Source organism: Coturnix japonica, chromosome 4 (genome assembly GCF_054131305.1).
Source record: "Coturnix japonica strain WE chromosome 4, WE-NBRP24, whole genome shotgun sequence".
NCBI classification, from domain to species: domain Eukaryota; kingdom Metazoa; phylum Chordata; class Aves; order Galliformes; family Phasianidae; genus Coturnix; species Coturnix japonica.
Genome location: NC_140666.1, coordinates 56,814,933 through 56,835,203, shown reverse-complemented (window position 1 = coordinate 56,835,203; position 20,271 = coordinate 56,814,933). Strand labels below are relative to the sequence as shown.

At 40.1% G+C, this 20,271-nt stretch overlaps 2 protein-coding genes across 10 annotated transcripts in view; both read right to left on the bottom strand.

Annotated features, from left to right (window-relative positions):
- Window positions 1–58: 58 nt before the first annotated feature.
- On the bottom strand, window positions 59–15,336 carry BBS7 (Bardet-Biedl syndrome 7). 5 transcript variants are annotated; one of them, XM_085546901.1, is made up of 19 exons: window positions 15,241–15,336; window positions 15,060–15,169; window positions 14,913–14,975; window positions 14,116–14,291; window positions 13,450–13,636; window positions 12,864–12,936; window positions 10,856–10,972; window positions 9,609–9,739; window positions 8,802–8,886; window positions 8,037–8,139; window positions 7,290–7,482; window positions 6,436–6,510; window positions 5,345–5,410; window positions 4,139–4,278; window positions 2,394–2,558; window positions 2,185–2,294; window positions 1,961–2,064; window positions 1,009–1,132; window positions 59–493 (listed from the first exon to the last, which is right to left on the bottom strand). In XM_085546901.1, coding segments are annotated over exons 4-19 (1,812 nt in total). In that variant the 5' UTR covers window positions 14,118–14,291; window positions 14,913–14,975; window positions 15,060–15,169; window positions 15,241–15,336; the 3' UTR covers window positions 59–356. The 5 variants fall into 5 exon arrangements, with proteins under 5 accessions (XP_085403027.1, XP_015717394.2, XP_085403030.1 ...); XM_015861908.2 differs by having other exon boundaries at window positions 15,104–15,169; XM_085546904.1 differs by lacking the exon at window positions 9,609–9,739.
- A 117-nt stretch (window positions 15,337–15,453) lies between these two features.
- The window catches only part of TRPC3 (transient receptor potential cation channel subfamily C member 3), a 35,944-nt gene continuing 31,126 nt past the window's right edge, over window positions 15,454–20,271 (bottom strand). For 3 of the 5 annotated variants that reach the window (XM_085546900.1, XM_015861910.3, XM_085546897.1), the window contains exons 10-12: window positions 18,909–18,992; window positions 17,192–17,267; window positions 15,454–16,317 (exon numbers count right to left, since the gene is read on the bottom strand). In XM_085546900.1, the coding sequence (XP_085403026.1) occupies window positions 16,175–16,317; window positions 17,192–17,267; window positions 18,909–18,992 (303 nt within the window). In that variant the 3' untranslated portion in view covers window positions 15,454–16,174. Of the gene's footprint in view, window positions 16,318–16,694; window positions 16,731–17,191; window positions 17,268–18,678; window positions 18,839–18,908; window positions 18,993–20,271 lie in introns of those variants that run through there. The other 2 variants (XM_085546898.1, XM_085546899.1) reach the window with 2 other exon arrangements.

Here is a 20,271-nt window from a genome sequence, read left to right as displayed (position 1 = left end):
CCCTGCCCGGTGACCGCGCAGGCGCAGCGCAGCGCAACGGAGGACACCACAGCTGGGATTAGAACCTTAATTAGCTTTAATTACAAACTCAGCTTCAGGTACAGGATTCTAAACGTGCTTTAGAGACATCGGCTCTTACATTCCTACCCTCTGCATCGTCTCTAACCGTACTGTAAATACAGGAAAAAGGCCGGTGGATACAGCTGTCTCTATTTTCAGTGGAGGTGTGAAGACCCGCTGTGTGCAGCGCTCTATATATATAGTGTCCATTATATATTTTATATATATATATATCTCCACAGCAATAGGCAGCACACACAGCACACACTGCCTGCTCTCTGCCCGTCCTGTCCCGCTCAGGACGCGGCCTCAAAGAAGGCGAGCAGCCGGTCCTGCTCGCAGCCGTCCAGCAGCTCCAGCAGCAGAGGAACTTTGCTCTTCACGTTGGTGCCTCGAAATTTAAACTTATCGATGAAGAGATCAGTGATCATACCTGCAAAAGTCAAATGTCTGTTGTCAGTACGACCAGCAACCAGCTTAATTTCCATGTGGTTATTTCTGCCTCACACATGCCTGTCTCTGAATGGAGGAAGGAGCTGACCTCACAGAGCAGGCTCTGTATATTAGGACAAGGAGCCCCTGAGCTGAAAGCTGAACAGGGAGCTCTATAGAAGGTTACAGACTTTCCTTCACTCAATTAGTTCTTCTCCTAAGATCCTCCCCTTCCACCCCATGTGCATTTGTCTATTATTTTGTAACACCTCAATGCTGGGAACTCCATCAGTCAGGTATACATACATTCTTAAGCTCCACCCCAACTCATAGCCCTCAGTCTTGCCAAAAAAAGACAAGCAAGGTACAGATGTAAAAAGCTACTGAGGTGTATCTGCCTATCAAATCATCTCAGCTCTACTAGTGCTGACCTCATAACTACTTCAGCAGCATCCAGGTTGCGCTCTCTGAGCGTTAATTTGCAGTTAGGACAAGAAGTTTAATTGATCAACAAACCGTAAAGTCTCTCAAGATGTGCAGGTTGTTTCTTGTATTCCTCCAGCAGCTGATCTGCCTCTTCCAAAATACTGCGGTATTCTGGCACCAAGAAGTCCGCGTTTCCTTCTTGAACTTGTAATTCCTCAAAGATATTTTACAACATAAAAATCAAAGGTGGTTAAGTAGCTTAAGAGCATAAAAGTAGAAAGAAATTAAGCTTGGGTTTGACAGGAGGAAACACTTCAGAGGGGAGACAAACCCCTTCTAAATGAGCAAGGGTTATTTTCCAAGAGCTTCATCTTTTAGGTCTTCTAACAAAACACTGGATGTTACTCATCAATTCATACACTAGGTTTACAAAATCCTGTGTATTGCGGCTCCTAGCTCTGAGTACTGTGGAACGGGATCACTCCACAGCTCAGCCCTTATCAAATGAAGCCTAATGAAGGCTCAAAGCCTTCACCACACTTCACAACACCAATCCTGGCTGTTGGAGAAATCCAAGAGCTTAGACAAGGTGCCAGAGTGACATCTCTCAAGGATTAACCATTGAAGAGAATATTAGGCAGTGATTAATTATGGATAGAGAAGCTTCAGAAACGATGACATGCTGGGATGACAGTCCAAAGCAAGGAAGTCTCATCTGACACGGACCATCATCTCTAGAGCTAAAAATCTTTCACAGGTCAGCGCAGAGAGATGAAGATGGAAGTGGAAAATAACAGTAGCAAAAAGAATATTAGATGACAAAGCTGGCTGCCTTGTACTGTTTGACTCAGGCATTCTCAACATCCATCAGTAACCCCACGTTATTCAGTAATGATATAGCACCAATGGGCTGTCTGCTAGGTAAATGAAGTACATGCCCTGGGAACAGAAACACGACATGCTTCTGACTTGAGCCACAACAGTTTGATACCTGACAATACAATCCCTATCAAAATCCTTCCATGGGAGCTCAGATACTTACTCTCAAAGCATCTATTAAATGAACCTTCTTGGCCAACAGCTGCTGATACTCTAATTTGGGGTGGATGAGCTTTAACGTATGCCTCACAGATTCTTCATTTATATCTAGTAGAAGAAAACAAAACAAAACACCCACACCCCAACAAACAAACGAATGAGCAATTCACACTCAATTTATGAGAATAAAAAATGATGCAAAGGACAAGAAAATAGATTGAGTTTTACCAAATGATATGTTGAGATTAATCTTCCTTTTAGTGGCCTCTTTGGAAAGCACATCTTTCAGGATGGATATCGTCGAAATATTGTCAGACTTGAAACATCCCTCACCTATTCTATAAAGGGAGAAAAACTTTACGTTGAACAAACTTACAAGAATGAAAAAGAGAACAATCAAAAGGCAGCCACACGGTGCTCTAGTCGTTGTATTTTACCTGTAAGTACTTTCAAGTTGGGTACCCAGGAAGGTGTTTTGAAAATAAAAGGTGACAGTCTCTCCAGGCGGAGTCCTTTCGGGGACTTCAGGTAAGCAAAACACAACCCAAGAGTGAATTTCAGCAAAACTGAATTGTCCTTTGAGCATCAGTGTATTCATTGGCCTATGAAAGGATGAAAGTTCAAAAGTCACTATTGGCTCCAAAGGATGGGCATTGATAGTGCATTAGTAATCCATATGAGAAAAAAATGTTTAGTTCCAAGTTGGTGGTTTTTTATAATCAGCTCTGTCCATGAAGTCAGTTATCTTGCTAAGTAGCCGTGCAGCACAGATTACACAGAATCACACAGAATTGTAGGGGTTGGAAGGGACCTTTAGAGATCATTGAGTCCAACCCCCCTGCCAAAGCAGGCTCCCTACACCACGTCACACAGGTAGGCATCCAGGCGGGTCTTGAATATCTCCAGAGAAGGAGACTCCACCACCTCCCTGGGCAGCCTGTTCCAGTGCTCCGTCACCCTCACTGTAAAGAAGTTCTTCCGCACATTCATGCGGAACTTCCTACGCTGAAGTTTCATCACATTACCCCTAGTCCCGTCCCCACGCACTGCTGATTAATGCTAGTTTTCTAAACAAAAACCTATGTGTACATTCCACCTTTACCTCATAGCAGGCATGTCAGAACTGGATAAGAAACTGAAGGTGTTTGACATGCACCATTTCAAGTTGTTAAACCTGAAAAGTAGCTAAAAAACACAGGAAATACAGCTAAGCTTCAACAGTTTCCCATCCTGTAAACCACAGACATTTATTTCAAGAATGAGGCATAGAATGTATTTGCATTTGGCCTTCAATTCCTTCAACTTGTCAGTTTTGTTTTAATGCATGCAACATAAGATGTTAATTAAGGAAAGAGTAATCAAGTAGAAAATACATAAATAAGTAGATTTCAAATTCAGAGATAAGGAAGAAAAATCTTGGCTCAATTTCAGAGTCAAATTAGTTGTGGGAAAGAATCACAATATAGGTGTAAAGGGGAGACTGTGGCTGAAACTGAAAAGACTGCGGTTACTGTCACAGCAGAGTTTCCTTTCTACCACACCCTCAACTCTATTAATTGGATTGCTCTATAGCACAAGTCAGTAAAGTGAAAAATACACAGACCTTGAAAACACATAAAGAACAGCAAGGGATGTGGGAACCAGTTAAATCTATATTTTATGTCAAACCTACAAAGCCTATAATCTCATACGGGCTCAAAAATGTAGGTTAGGAATGACATGCTTAAGCCTATAGAGTACAATTTTTGACTGGATTGCATCAGTTTTTCAAATAAAAATCAGAGAATCACAGAATGGCCCAGGTTGGAAGGGACCTCAAGGATCATGAATCTCCAACCCCCCTGCCACGGGCAGAGCCACCAATCTCTCCATTTAATACTAGACCAGGCTGCCCAGGGACCCATCCAGCCTGGCCTTACACCTCCAGAGATGGAGCATCCACAACCTCTCTGAGGAGCCTGTTCCAGCATCTCACCACTCTCGCTGTGAAGAGCTTCCCCTTGACATCCAACCTCAATATTCCCTCCCTCAACTTAAAACCACTTCCCCTTGTCCTGCTATTATCTACCGTTTCAAAGAGTCAACTCCCCTCCTGTTTAAAGGCTCCCTTTAGGTACTGAAAGGCTGCAATAAGGTCATCCCGCAACCCAGCTCCCTCAGCTGTTGTAGTTGTTGCAAATACCTGTCATGGTCAATAGAATGAGTTCTCTGATGAAGTGAAAGGGGTTTAATTTGGTATTGATAAACTTGGCAGGTTTTTGGTTGAATTCTTGGAGTTACATATGCTTGAAGTGTTCCATATCGTCCTTCAATTGATCGAATCTGAAGAAGGAAACAGAGAAGCCACAAAAAAAGAACAAGAGAGAACTGAATGATTTACTGAGATTTGGAGAAGTAGTTATTATTCAAAATATAAGAAAGAAATCTGTAGATTTTCTGCAGTACTACAGAAGTGTAATAATATTTACTTGGTAATCCCTAAATAAAAAGCACAAAGATGGAGTCAGATGAAGTGACCTGCTCAAGAGTTAAAATGCACACCAACAGATTTTCTTAAGGGACCCAGGAAATAAGAGTCTTAACCTTGCCCACTAGTTCCATAATTGACCTCATCGAAAAAGGAACAGAAATTCCCCCACATCTGATGCATTTTATACAGGCTTAAATTTCTAACCACAATCTTTTCCTTTAAAACGTGCAGTCAACAAATATCAAGGTAGGAGGCTGCAGTGTGAGGTGACTGCATGAAAAGAAAGCCCAGAGTCCAATTTATCCTGAGGATTAACTTCAATAATCTTGATTTCTCTTATCATTTTCCCCAGCTATAGTTACAAAAATGTTTGAATGTGTTGGATTGTTAACAAGAAACCACACAACTGAGAATAGCCACATCAAACACTTCTCAGGACAAAAAGTGTCAGTGCTCTCCTTCCCACACTTCTCCACTTTCAATTCCACAGAATCAAGTACATTCACTACTGACCATTTCTCAACTGCTTTCATTTTATGGGTACTCAATGAAGGATCCCAAGCTCTCCTCTGATGTAACACAATTTTAGAAGGCTTTAGAAACCCTGGACCAATCAGAAAAAAATATTAGCCCCAGATTAGACACTGCTTCAGAAACAAGCAGCACTAGAATCATGGAATCATAGAATTGCTCAGGTTGGAAAGGCCTTAAAGATCATTAAGTCCAACCGCAACCTAACCATACCACCCTGACTCTAACAGCCTTCCACTAAATCATGTCCCTGAGCAGGGACAAACACAAACTGGATGAACCATTTACTCAGCTTAATTGTTCAGCCCAGGTCAGGCAAGATTCCTTCACACTGCAGCAAACATCCACATCACAATTTCTTATGGAAAATAATTTACAGCACTTTACCTTAAGTTCAAGTCTTGTAGTATTTGCTTGGCATCGGTAAGTGGCAAGAAGACAGTTGCCATTTGGCTGCGAAGAGCAGAAAAAGAGGAAAAATAATACAAAACAGGTCTTTTTTAACTGAAGACATGCACTGTAAAGCTGTGTATATATATATATATATATCCCCTTGTATTTACTTATATATATATATATATATAATATAAAATATAATATTATATATATTATATATATATTATTTATATATATTTATATATATAATGTATATATTTATATATATATAAAGCTGTGTGTATATATATATATCCCCTTGTATTTACTTATATATATATATATATATATACACACACACACACATACACACACACATGTATATGTATTTACGTATATATGTATTTACTTATATATATATAGTTAAATTACTGGTCATGAATGGCAAGAAACTTAGAATATAAATTTAATTGATATACGCTGAAGCTTTCAGAAATGATGTGGTAATTTAGTTTTTAAAGTTAACATTCTCTGAGCACTGTTAACAAGACATTATAAAACATTTTCACAATGTTAACGTAGTTTTAAGTTTCCCATCTTACCTGCCCTTCCCAAAGAAGCACCATAAGTAATTCTACAAGCATTAAAGTTTATCAACAGTACATTAAAAAGTGCTAATATATGACTCTCCAGACAACAGAATTTTCATGGCCTGTTTTCCTTGAGATACACTAAGGAAAGGATATGATGTTCTTCACCTAAGTTACTTTGAAGTAAACAGATAAGATACTGACAAATTCAAACTAGAGAACATCTCTGAGCATGCCTGTAATGCTCCTCATTTGTCAAGTAAAAAGCCCTGGAGCAGTCACTCTCAAAGTCCTTTCATGCACAGCTGGCTTTGCCCTATGCCATGACTTGTCACTGACACCTCATTCTGCAAACTCTAATGAAAATGAGCTCTCCCATATTACCAAGTAGCTTAGTTCTATGTATTTTAAATTACAGATACATAAATCCAGATTCTATCTCGCATATACTGTATCGAGAGCTTTTCATTGTGGGGTCTCCAGAAACATCATCATCTCTTTTGTTTCACTTACATCAGAATCGCAGTTGCTAAAACTAACAACAGCAGAATTTTTATCCACGTCCAGCAAATCTACAGGGACATCGCTCTGCAGAACAGGAGGAAGGAAAAATGTAGAGCTTAAGTTCCTGGATAGCTTCTAATGCATTCATCCACTGACACCAATTATTTCAATAAGGGAGAAGCAATCATTGCTTCATCATTTATATTCAAGTGATAAAATCTTAGTAGATATGCATCTTACCCCTGAACATTTAAACCCAGATTAACATTGTGATCTTTCTCTTATTCTCATGCAGTGTCCCGAATTCCTGTGCAGGTGGCTTACAACAACTTTAACATAAGATGTGCAACTTTTAGACATACATAAAGTATGACTGAAAGTATGACTGAAGCATTCCTCTATTTAAACAAGGGGATTACAATGGTCATTCACAAAACCAAGAATCAAGTTAGAGATTGATTAATGATTCCTTTACTTAAATTTATGCTTGTGACACAGACTACTTCCTATATAGATGTGTTTTCTATGCAATTAAATCTAAGATTGTTATGAAAACAAAATTAAAGGGCTCCTAAATGATTAATTACTTGATTTGGTGCTGCTTCTAACTTCACAGCAGTGCAAGGAAACACTGATAAAAATTAAGCATGCTTCCTAAAAACAAAAAGTTTATAAACAGTTTTATCGCCTTCTCCAACAACAGAAGGAGGCCAGGCATTACTGTGTATTTCTTTACAGAAAAAGCCATTAGTTCTGTACTCAACATTAAATTCAAGCCTAGACCAACCAACTTCATTATTCCTCACTTCACTGAAGAAACTGCAGACATTACAGAGCTGCAAATTGCTTGTAATTTATCTCACCTGTACCAGGATTATATCTATAGCTGCTTGCACCTCCAAGATGAGACTGTAGCTAGCATCATCTTTGTTTAATGTAAACTTATCATTCACACTGAATGCAGGTACTGATGAAACAGCAGAACTGGACTGAGCAGACTGCTGGTACTTTTCACGTTCACCAAGTACTTTCATCTGTAAGTGTTCCACTTCATTCCTAGAAAAGACAAACCAGGTGTAATGTCACCATAGAGTTAACAATAACAGCTACCATAGACAATAAGTCAGTTAGGCTTCAAGGCAATCTTTCTTCACTTCTGTTCAGGATTTTCCAACAAGAGGTGACTTAATTCCCCTTCCATACCCAACACATTGAAGATAAAATACAAACTGCATCACATGAAAATGTAGATTCTACTGTACTTCGACAAAGGAAATATCCAGGAGTTACAGGAGGGGGCAGTGATTTCCTTCAAGAGCACCATGTATTTTTAGAGACATGCTGGTGACCACTTTTCTGTCATCATTCAGAAGCTACAGGTAGCACAGGAAGGGAATCTTATCTTGATGAAACCAAGGAAGAAGGAAACAAAACACAGCCACTCAAAGGCAATATAGAAAAGGATTATGGGATGAGAACGCTGTTCTCATATGTATGTTCTTCTATGTACACTCATGATACAGAAAATCTAATGACATAGGAAGGAAAGAGGGCATTTCAGTTTGTAATGCTTCAATTCTTCCACTTCAATTTCTGTGTAGTGAAATTACCTTAAGGATGAAATCTTGCTCTGCATTTCTTGACTTAGCTTTACTTCTTCACCTGATCCACCTTCTCTATATACAAGTTCTGTAGTCAGTCCTGTCAGCCAGCCTAAACCAACATATGAAGTTCATATTCCTTATATGCTATAAATAAAATCTTCCCTCAGTGTTTGTATGTGTGTAACAATGTTTGTTTCAGATACTGGATAAAGAGACTTAGGACTTAATCTTGGAGGACTAAGCCAGACAACGAGCATGGAATTTTTTCAGCAGGTGATTGTTCTTGATTTACAAATTGGAAAATGTTATTTTTTCATGAAGCACTTTGTGCAATAAACACCCTTGCATCATTTTTGTTCTAAGTTTCATTTTTCCACTTCTGTTTCTGACAACAGTTCTTCAAATACCTCAAATAATTTGTGATTGCTAACCAGTACTACAGTTGAAAATAAAACAGAAGACGATATGCAATGTGTATACAGCACAGTACAAACTGCACTGTGCATTTTGAGACAGAATGCTGCTGGCTGAATTTAATATACATATATTTTAACTCCTTTTCTTAATTCTATTTACTTATAAAAGCAATAATCAATTGATTCTATCCTGAAGAGTAAATACTATATTCAAATAAATATTTTCAACAAAGCACCCTGATTCTAATTATGGTAAAACTTTAAAGAGATACGAGCTATGCTATCAATGCAGTCTGCTTCAGTTCTATCACATCTCCATATCTAGACCTTACTGAGTACATAACACAAAGCTTACCTGAATACGTGCATGCTAAAACTTCATCATAACCATCTTTTCCTACACAGCCACCTTGGATTGATGAAATGCTCTCTGATAAAACCTTCAAATAAATATATTCAAGCAGAGGGAAATATTACTGCGCTTGTTTTAAATACCTGGTGGTTTTTTTTGTTTGTTTGTTTTTGGGGGGGAGTTTTACCTACATCACAAAATATCAACATGGATTCAAAATATCTAGATCCACAAGAGTGAGCTGGCTGATTACCACAGCTAAAGCAAGATGCTTTAAACAATGCATTCTGAATTAACTCTGCTTAATACAGACAGTAGAAAGTGGTTTAAAGGAAAACATTAAAGGAAAACACTTTTCCAGCAAGATTTACAGTCTGTCTGAATGATGAAATCAACTCTATGGATCAAATCCACATCTTTACTGTGCATAATTACTTTGCCTGTGAATTGTTAAAGTCGTAACAGCTACACTTAATATTTTACATGCAAAACAAACCTCACACAATGTGGAGGTGGGTTTTTTGTCTTGTTTTCTTTTTGCTGAGAAGCACAGTATTAGGTTTCACCCAGGAGAAGCCTAATAGCTCTCTGCACTATTTTTTGCTCTAATCAAGACCACTGCAATAACTGGTTCTTAAGTACATAGATACCACTTTGACGTTTGTGTTGTCAGCATTATAGAGCATAGAAAACTAAAAACAACAAATATATTTTAGCTCTAACCAATCTTGTGAATACTTGATATTTTGAAGTACAGAGTTTTTAAATTCATCTTTCCAGCAAGAAAGAAGACACTGGATGTGAGCTTACATAATCATACCGAAGGACAGGATCATCTGCACTCTCAAAGCTATAGACTTCCAGCACTCCATCATCTCGCCCAACAAGTAACTCTTTAACTCCATCTCTCAGAATGTCAAAACTATCAATGCATAAGATACCTAATGAAAAAGAAAACAAACTGTCTGCTTCATCTTTGGTTGTTTACAACGCATTAATATGAAGGCCACATTAAATTACATAGAAAGAGATTCTTGCTGGGCTTTTTTTATTGATGCTATTTCTGGAAGAGTCCACTAGAGGGCTGAAGTCTTTTCTCTGTGACTAGCGTCCACATTTTTTTCCCACGCTGTTTGTCTGATCAGCTCTACCAGCTGAAGAAGCAAGCACATTTTGTCTCCTATAGCCGACAGAAAGCCAAATGGACTGCTGTGAATTCCAGCTGATGGGGCAGACACAGGGTCCTGATTTGCACCAGACCCGTGTTAGGTTTGTGCTGCTACACAACATGCTAAGATGTATTGTAACAGCTAACCATGGCTAGAATGGACACAGAGTTACGGTGTGGAAGAAGGAAGCAAAAGAACCCATTCATATTTCATATTTGAAGTTTAGCCATACCAAGAAGATTTTTAACTGAAGAGTTAAGTAATAGATCTAATTACCTCATGAAAGCTTAGAAAAAAAAACACATATATCACTATTCTTCTCCTTTATACAAAAATAAGTACTAACACACGCTGCAGAAACAGCATACCAAGGCTATAACAGGAAAAAGTATTGTACTATGCCCAAACAAGTTACACCATATTATGGAGCCTTAAGGAGAGCATTATTCCATCTTTAGAAAAAAAAACCTTGCCCTGCTTTTGTTGTTGTTGTTATTTTTGTCTTGCAGTGAAGATGCCAGTCTTTAATCTGAGGGGACTTTCAGGTCACTGCATATCTGAAAAAATCTAGCATGTATATTTACATTTTAAAAGTCACCAACATAATAAAAATCCCAAGTGATCAAGCACAACGAAACTGTTTTACAAATGACACTTTAACATTGTATTGTAAATATGAAAACATACTAAAGTACAAGAAACAACATACTTGGCAAACAGACAAGAATTACTTGTAAGAATGGAAGAGAATTAACACATTAGTATCACATATTGACAATATTAAAATACATCTCCTAAATATCTATGAAACGTATTTCTTGATGATTATATTGTAACAAAGCCTCAGCTGTGCTCAAAAACTAAAGAGGGAGATGCTGAGACACAAACCTCCTCTCCTTTTTTCATTTTCAATTTCCCACTTAGGTACAGAAGCAGAACCAGTAATCTGGATAAGCCCCAGTTTACCATCAGAAGTTCCATACACAATTTCTTCTCCAGAATCACCTACAAAAAAATTAAAAAAACAAATCAGAAGTTTAGAATCATAAAAACGCACCTATTGAAAAGGTTTGAAAATATTCATCCCATCAGGGGAAAAAGGAAATCCTACCATTAGTGTCACAGAATCACACACAGAATCACAGAATGACCCAGGTTGGAAGGGACCTCAAGGATCATGTAGTTCCAACCCCCCTGCCTGGCAGGGCCACCAAACATACACATTTCCTAGATCAGGTTGCCCAGGGCCCCGTCCAACCTGGCCTTGAACACCTCCAAGGACGGGGCATCCACAACCTCCCTGGGCAGCCTGTTCCAGGGCCTAACCACTCTCCTAGTGAAGAACTTCCCCTTAACATCCAACCTAAATCTTCCCTCTTTGAACTTAAAACCATTTCCCCATGTCCTGCTATTGTCAGCCCTTTAGAAGAGTTTACTCCCCTCCTGGGTGTAAGTTCCCTTCAGGTATTGAAAGGCTGCAATGTGGTCGTGTAATAGGACACGCTTTAAAAACAAATGCTTCCTTGCTCTGGAGTTCTGCCTACAAACTTTTCCTGATTTTCCTTTAAATTTAGGAAATATGGGCTATTTAATGTGCTTTACAGAAGAAAGCATTTATATTATTTATTCAGAACACACATCTAATTGTGAGTGTTGTACTGCACCTAAAGCAAGTAAGAACTGTTTCTTGAATCTAGACCTGAACACTGACAAATAATCTAACAGAAACTAAATTAAGCACCAGATTAACACACTAAAGGGATTTGTATCAGGGTAGAAGAGATTAGTGAAAAGGAAGATCAAACTATTTTAAGATTGATCCTTTCACAGCCTTAGTTTATGTGAGCTCTACACAATTCTCATCAATCTATGGATGGAAGGAAGCAGTGATTCTACTTACAGAAATCCAGATGTAAGAGAAACCCAACCCAGTGCCTGAACGAGACACCCCCAACAGTCCAGCTCCCATTTACACAACAAGATCACCTTACAACTCACCACCACTGTAAGAGGCTTTCATCCAATGTAAATATTGTTTAGAACTAAAACAGTCAAGCACATATGTGTGCCCCGGTGGCGCAGTGGTAGGAATGCCGCGTTGCAACACCGGGGCCCAGGTTCAAATCCCCCCTGTGGCACAAGTGGTAGAAGTGCCGCTCTGCTACACAGAGGCTCAAATCCCAGGTGTTAGACTCAATGATCTCTAAGGTCCCTTCCAACCCGCACGAGACTATTATCTATTATACGTGTATGTATTGTATGTTTACAAACAACACCTCAATATGCAGACAAACAAAAATCCAAAGGAGTTTAAAAACGAAGCTAATAATCCCTACTCTGAAATCTCCACAGCAATCTCACCAGCATCCCAACCTAAACTCCCATGGTTCCTTCTCCCCAGCTTTCACCTGAAATCCTACCAGCCTTTCACTCTTACTTCATGCTGCAACTATGTCTCAGAAACAGATTTTCTGCATGAAAACAGAAACTTCATATTTGTGATTTCTGTTACTTCCAACAGACTTTTTATCTCCAGTTTTCCCACCTATAAACCTTTTCTACTAGAAAACCAGCAGCAAAAGCCCTTAATACTGCTAAAAGTGTGTTTTTCCTCCAGTGTTTCAGATAGGAATAATTTAAGCAAGTATCTTCAAGTACTCCCCCCTCTCACCAAAGAGTTGTTCATCAATTCAGTATATGGGACAACTAAATTCCATTCTCACCATAACACATACAGATGCTCTACAACTACATTCTATAAACAGAATGGGCAGTAAGATATGGTTTCACATAGTTTTTGACTACCTTTTCAAATCAGCTTCAAATCAAGAAGAAATGTAATTAACAAATATAAACGTTACAATCTCAAAAACAGCAGAAGTCCATTATTTGTTACCTCCATCTCCATTGTGTAGAGCAAGAACAGTAGGTGGCCCAGGAACCTCTACTTCATACAGTAGATCAGATCCCTGGGGACAAAGAGAACTACCTTGAATGAGTTCTTTTTCAAAAGGAGAAATCAAGAATAAAAACAAAATTGTTTTTTTAATATGGACATGTTTCATTTACACAGATTTTCTTTAAGCCAAAACAGAGAAAACTTCATATAACTAAAACATCTTGAAATGTGTTACCACTTAAAATAACTATGACATAATAATCCGAGGACATGTGGCATTAAGAAACAATTCTGCTAAACCATTTGATATCACTCAGACTTTCTACAGCAATAATTTGTGAGTTTTCAAACTTACAACAACTCACGCATTTAATTCCTTTGTGTAAACACTTATAACAATTTCTTTACTTCTTCTATCCATGAATTCCAGAGACTATTTGTAGTATCAATCAATCAATCCTAATTTTACAAGTACCAGCACTGTAGACAGCAACACTTACAAATAAGGTTATGCTTATGCTTATTCGATAAGAATCAATCCAATGCTATGGCGTCAACACATAAAACAAGCAAATATTTTAACCTGTAAAACTCTGAGGACTCTATCCTGACACGCAAGCACTGGGGTAATGCAATTCACTTTATCTACAGGAAGGCAGAGAACGTCGTTGATTTTATCTCTTGACAGGTAGTAGTGCTTATCTTTGCAGTCACAGTAGTGGTTATAGATATAGCTTGCGCAAAGAAACAGATCTGCTCCTGAAATGTGCCTGAGAAAAAGAAAACACTGTAGCATGTTGCCAGAATATTTGCAGTCATGTCTTTGTTAGGTTAGTATATGAATGTGTTATTGCTTGCAGGTTCCACACATCACCTTTTACAAGACAAGCACCTTAAACCAAGAACATACAAAAAAACAAGAGAAGAATCTTGTTCCTGACCTCCTACAGGAAGGGCAGATGGAAAGAATATGCTGCTAAAAAGCCAATAACCCCAGCTACACTCACCTGCACACACACACACTGCTGGAAAGGCCCCCAAGCCCCTTCCAAGCCCCTTCCAAGCCCCCCCACACTCTTCCAATTGCACCATTGCTTTCCAGATTCTTTCCTACACGCCAAGGCACAAGCTAAAGCCAGAGCAGCACCAAGTGCTGCCTACATGCACACAATAAGGTTAAAAAAAACCCATACAAGTATAGATTGAGAATAACTTCATGGAGACAACAAGCGGCAGGCACTGTACACACATAGCTTTGATGTCCTCGGTGAGGTTAGTTTCAAAGGAGAGGAACTGCTTCCCTCTTTTGGTGAAACCTCGGACATCTGATCCTGTTGCCACAAAAACTTTCTCTTGAGGTGTATTAAGAGCTCCCCCCAGCTCCAGGCGGGCAATTTTGGGGCCGGGCAGCGTTTTGAACACTGTCTGTAAAGAAGAAACGCAATCACAATCATATTCTGTGATTACAGTCAACTTTTCACGCAAAGGATGCTAAACTTGCTTTACAGCCACTGGCAAAACTAAGGATACTACCAAGTACGTGGGGACAAAAAGCAACGCTAACCGCATGCCTTCTGGATTTGTTAGGGAGAAAGCTTTACAAAGCCCGTTTTTACAGAATCACAGAATTATCAAGGTTGGAAAAGACCTAGAAGATCATCTAGTCCAACCATTACCAATACTTCCTGGCTAAATCATATTCCTCAACACCACATCCAAACGTTTCTTGAACACTCCCATGGTCGGTGACTCCACCACCTCCCTGAGCAGTGCATTCCAATGCCTGACTACCCTTTCCGAGAAGTAATACTTCCTAATGTCCAGCCTGAATCTCCCCTGGCAAAGCTTAAAACCATTGCCTCTAGTTCTGTCACTGATGAGAGAAGAGGCCAACCCCCAGCTCACTACAACCTCCCTTCAGGAAGTTATAGAGAGCTATAAGGTCTCCCCTGAGCCTCCTCCAAGGCTGAACAATCCCAGCCCCCTCAGCCTCTCCTCATAAGGCCTGTGCTCCAGACCCCCTTTAAACGGCACGTCGACACTTACCACAGGTTCCCCCTTTTTTATGCCGAAACACGTAATCACTCCGTCCTGATCACCCACCACCACCTTCAAAAGCAGAGCACAGCGTTACGTCAGCGCACACGAAGGGCTTCTACACACCCCTTCGCTCCGCTAACCGCAGTTCCGTACTTCGGTACGTCACGTTCCGCCAGAGGAGCCGGGCCGGCCCGTACCTTCTGTGTGGCCCTGCGACCCGACGCGGGGAGCAGCCTCATGGTCTTCTGCGCCGTGACGCCCACCTGCAGAAGGAAGCGCGGCCCTCACTCACCTCGCCCGGCCCTTGGGCCCCGGGAGCGGCGCTGCCGGTTACCTGCATGTAGTCCACGCGGCTCAGGCTCAGCTCCATGGCTCCGCCGGGCCCGGCCCCGAGCTGCCGTTACCCGTCACCGCGGCAACCGTCGCCCGCAAACAGCGGCGCCCCCAGCCGCACAATCGTGGCCGGCGACTGGGCGGCGCTGCGCTTAGTGCCGTGAGCAACGGCCGCGGGACCGCCCCCACACGGGCCGAGCAGGAGCAGGCCGAGTATCAGTAAAGTATCGCAATATTTTATTTAACAATGAAGCATCCGAGGCATCGGGTCACAAAATACCGGCCCTGCGCAGAGTCTGAATTAAAAAAAAATCATTTCTACCGCATGAAGAGGAGCTTTGGACTGAGATCACGGTCCCTTCAAATGTCGTTACAAAAAAGAACAGCCAACCTCCACCACACCTCACCAGTGGAAATAACACACTGCATTATGGCACAGCAGCTGTGTGCTCACCCTCACCTGCTCCTCAGCTCATACTGCCATCAGCAGCACAATCCTACCCCACTCTACCTGATCCACCACACGCTCAAACACCCTGTTCCCACCTCGCTGCTGCCAGGAGCACAACACTACCTTATATCTATTCATTTGTTTTTCTTGCAAATTCAGTGCAAAGGATTCTCAGCATGTATCCATAAACCTGCTAAAATATCAGTAATTCACATCTCTATACCTTCTTAATGCATCAATGCAAAAAAAAAACCACAACAGTTTGATAGTTGTTAACTTTCAGATGATTAAGATGAAGACAACAACGTTTTGGTGACGAGTTAATAAAATTTCCTATGACTAAATTCCAGAGCAGCTGTACATAAAGTTATTTAGTGCTAAAAATCTACAATACATTTTTTTTTTGTTTTCAAGTATGAGATACTGAAATATTATTGCCAATAAATAGTTGTGCTGTAGTCGAAGCCACGGTTCCTTTGTCGCATCATTCACATCTCAACATATTGGGATTGAGTTTCTCGCTGAGTTTATGTATTAAAATCGCTAACTCTTCTGTCGCTTGGGACTTGTCCTCCAAAAGTTCATAGCGAAGACTGGAGATATCTTGTTTGATTTCCTTTAATTCACCTGTATTAACCGCAGAAAGAAATACTTATTAGCAAAGTCTGCTAAACGTTCATTAAATGATAAGTCGCATTAGTGCCTATTTCAGATGATCTCCTGCTCATCCAGAACATCCATGAGAGCTGAGTAAGGGGGGCAGAAGGCTTTCCCTCTTCCTCATCCTCTCTGATATCCAACCAACTCCAGTGTTGTGCTTCACACATACACAGAACATCAAAGCCCTCCACATAGGTTAATGAATTAATCACGGCAACACTGCTAAACAGCTGGTAAATGTTAGTACCCCCTTGGAGAGAGAAAAGGCAAAAGAGATTTGTTTCTGAAGTGATATGCCGAGATCACACAGGGAAAAGTGTGGCAGAGCTGGCAACAAAACTCACAGCTTCTGAGTCTCTCTCCTCTTCCTTACCAACATCCTTTGAATCAGAAAAAGTCAGCCAATTTAACACTGTTACAACTTGACACAAGGACAACAACAGTATTTAAATGGAAACAATAGTCAAGGTTGGGCTTGTAACAAGATATGTCAGGGTTTCCAGTATAAGATATCTGGCCAAGAGATACTCAAATACTTCTGACTGGGATGCTGGAAGCATCAATACAGTTAGTGGCTTCCTCACAGACTTCCTCTGTGACTGTGTATGCCATGTCTGCACCCCAACTTTACATCTGTAAATGGGGCCCATAAACTTTCTCAGTTCCACTTTTTTGGTCTTACTTGTCTGTTTTTGTTGCGCGTACTTCCATTGCTGCCTGACTTCAGTGCACGTGAAGTAGAAATAAATTCATTTTAACTGGAGGCTCCATGCACCACTGTAATGCCAGACTCTAATAAATGTGACAAACATTCCCTCTGAAATGTGAAGAAGCCTCTTACCTTCATTTACTTCATCATTTTCTTTGTCCACTTGTGCTTTCAGAACGTACCGTTTTATCAGTCTTTTCATTATTTGCTGTCAGATTAAAACAGACACGGTCAGCACGTGTAGTAGAACTTTATTCACTTTTTCTTACAAGAATGGAAAAGATATAAGCAAGTGAAAAAGCAGCCCCAGATCAAGTAGTTGCTTCATATGGGCTTTTTAGGTGGCACACAGGGATTCATCACTACAACAAAGCATCTCTCTCTCAACCAACTACCTCTTAATTTACAGAAGGACGCAGCTGGTTGGAAGGAATAGGACAACAGGGAAATAAAGAATGATATTTTGTTTCTTTTTATACAGCAAGCAGGTGGAGACAAGAAAGGTTGGCTTCCTGTCACCAATTAGCTTTGTGAGAAGTCATCAGATGCACCATCAGGATTTAGAGGCATACACACACCCAGTCTCAAGATTTATTACCCTCATCATAATTGAGACTAAATTGTATTAGTTAAGGACACTGTGTTTTCTCTCCAATGCTTTGATGCCATGACTTCAAAATGCCTTTGGCGCTTACATAGCCACCTGTATAATGACAGTTATTAACGCAACACAGAACTATTACCTAAGCAAAGTCCCTAAAGACACAAAGCTCTACCTAGAAAATGCTGCTCAGTCTGATACAGTATGCTGATAAGGAGCTCACTCTGGGTAACAAAGCAAGAAAGAATGCTGCAGCTTTAAACTTCACTATTGATTCTGTACATTAAAGTGATTAGCAATGAAATAACATTGAGGCTGTCAGGCTGCTAAAGCCATATAATGAATTCCTAGTGTAATGAATTCCTAACTTCTGAGGCTCCACACATATAGTGTATTGCAATTCAGTGTGTTACCTCATGTCACCTGCACTGCAGTAATCTTCATGCATACTGTCAAGCACAGCAAATGCAAGATAAAGTAATTTTACACTAAGCCCATTCTGCTGCAGACCAAACTATCAAATTATTCAAATTTGCTGCAGACAAGTATGTACATAAGCATCTGTCAGAACTGATGCCAGAAGCCTGGTGTCTAAGCACACCTAATTTAGGCTTTAAGTGGCTACAAAAATAGGTCTACTCTTTGTTTAACTCAGTTCACGTGTGAGGATTTGTCTGTAATAGCAGTACATATCTACTTTCTAAAACATACCGTTATCAAAATTAATGTGGCTTGCCTTACAGAATTCGTACATTTCGTACACTTCGTACATTTTCACTAGGGGAACAAGAGCTCCTATTTACTCTTATTTCTGAACAGGAAAGAAGTCAGGAAGGTAATATCTGACAGACTCCTCTTAACAGAGAGGAGAATTCTCATCTGCAGGAGTTTCAAATGTCACAGAACAAGAAGGAAGGAAGGAAAAGTGATGCTAACTTCATCAGCCCACTGAGCTTTCAGATTTCTTCCCCAGAAATCAGTTTTCAAAGTGTGCTTCTTGGGTTTTCAGAACTGGGATATCAAGGAAAAAACTAAGTTTTATTTGAGTTGGCTTCTTTAAATGCTTCCAATAATCAGGCTTGAACAAAAGCAGTCTTGTTGGTTTTGTTCCCCTCAGTAGCATCCCGGAGTTTGTTTTCCACAGGAGGTTTTGTTCATCTGGAGAAGGCAGCATGTACCTGAGACAAGATTCCGCTGGTACATTCATACACTTCTATCACTCAGAACACTGGCCAGGGAGGTACTTACCTGATAGCGTGTCGGCTGATTGAGAATGCTGTTAAAACTGTGTGATTCAAAAACTCGGGAGTTCGACTGAGTGAAAAGGTTTAACTAGGAAGCAATAAGAAGAAGTTAACACATGTGACAGTATTCACATTCAGAAATCAGTTCAATGCATTTTTTTCCCCTTTGGATGTCCCCATAGTCACTAAATCAGAATATTATTTCAAAAAACAAAATAAAATCACCAAGGCAGCTCTGATTTTATTTATTTATTTTAAAAGCTAATTACTTTAGCCATAGTTTTCACTGCACAGCTCCAAAACAGTTGTGCTCATACAGCTGAGGAGCTTAGTTACGCCTTGGTGGTGAGGATGAGTGGCCACAACAAGGAGAGGGGATCTGGCTTTAACAGCACTGCTGCACTTCTGCACTCTTAGGTATATATTTAATTAGAAATACATACTCTAAGCCATTCTTTCTCAGTAAGAACTGTTTTGCTTAAGTACAGTTTCCAGTAATACAGTTGGAATAATGGTCATTGTTCTGGATCAGCAGATTCCACCACATATTCATTAGGCCCCAAATAATTCGCTATCTTTGTACTAGCGGGCCAGAAACAGAAGGGAAAAGAGCTACCTTGTACAAGATGCTTTTGAGACTAAGGCCAAACATTTGTGACTACCAAACTGGAAACCTATTTCCCTCAGATATATTAGTGTGAGTGATGTAAAGGCCTAGCCTCCTCATGCATATCTGTCATTAGTTCACCACTGTTTTCAATTAGTCACTGAATTAATGATGGCTGACCTCTCTGGTGAGCAAAGGGAGCTCACTGAAGTCAGCCTGCATCTATGCAGTCAGTTGGATGCTTTCTGTAACTGACACGTGTATTGTGTCCCTACTTGCACACAGCCTGTCACCTCAGTAGGGCCCCAGGTAAGGGATTTCTGCCTGCTCCAGGCTGCTGCTTTCCTGCAGGCATAAGGATCAGTAGCACCAACAACCCAAAAAACATCCTCAGCTCTAGAAAGAACTTATAGGAAAGATAACTGGACTTGCCATTTCTGGTAATTTACAGTAAAACAAATCAAAATTTGTTTTTGTTTCAGTCTTTGTGATATACACAAATTTATTTAAAATTAAAAACAAAAAGGAGGAGGAGAAAGGGGCCATGTGCTTCTTCTTTTATCTGTTAGTGCCCCAGTTGCCATATCAGGAAAACAGAGAAATTTGTTACCTAATCCTCACAAGAGTGAGGTGACACTGCATTCATTAATATCTGTAAGGAACATTTTGATACCCAAACTGAGAATGTTGTGGAAGTGCTGAAGATGATGACCACCAATCCTCCCTCTTTTCTGTTGCCTTTTGTTGAGAACATACCTTT

Excerpts from the sequence above, each read along its gene's own strand:
- BBS7 (XM_015861908.2), bottom strand. The coding sequence starts at position 15,276 with ATGGAGCTGAGCCTGAGCCGCGTGGACTACATGCAG. Across the intron at positions 4,279-5,344 it reads CTACAAGACTTGAACTTAAG|ATTCGATCAATTGAAGGACG; the intron begins GTAAAGTGCTGT and ends TTCCTTCTTCAG. Across the intron at positions 2,295-2,393 it reads CAACTTGAAAGTACTTACAG|AATAGGTGAGGGATGTTTCA; the intron begins GTAAAATACAAC and ends CTCCCTTTATAG.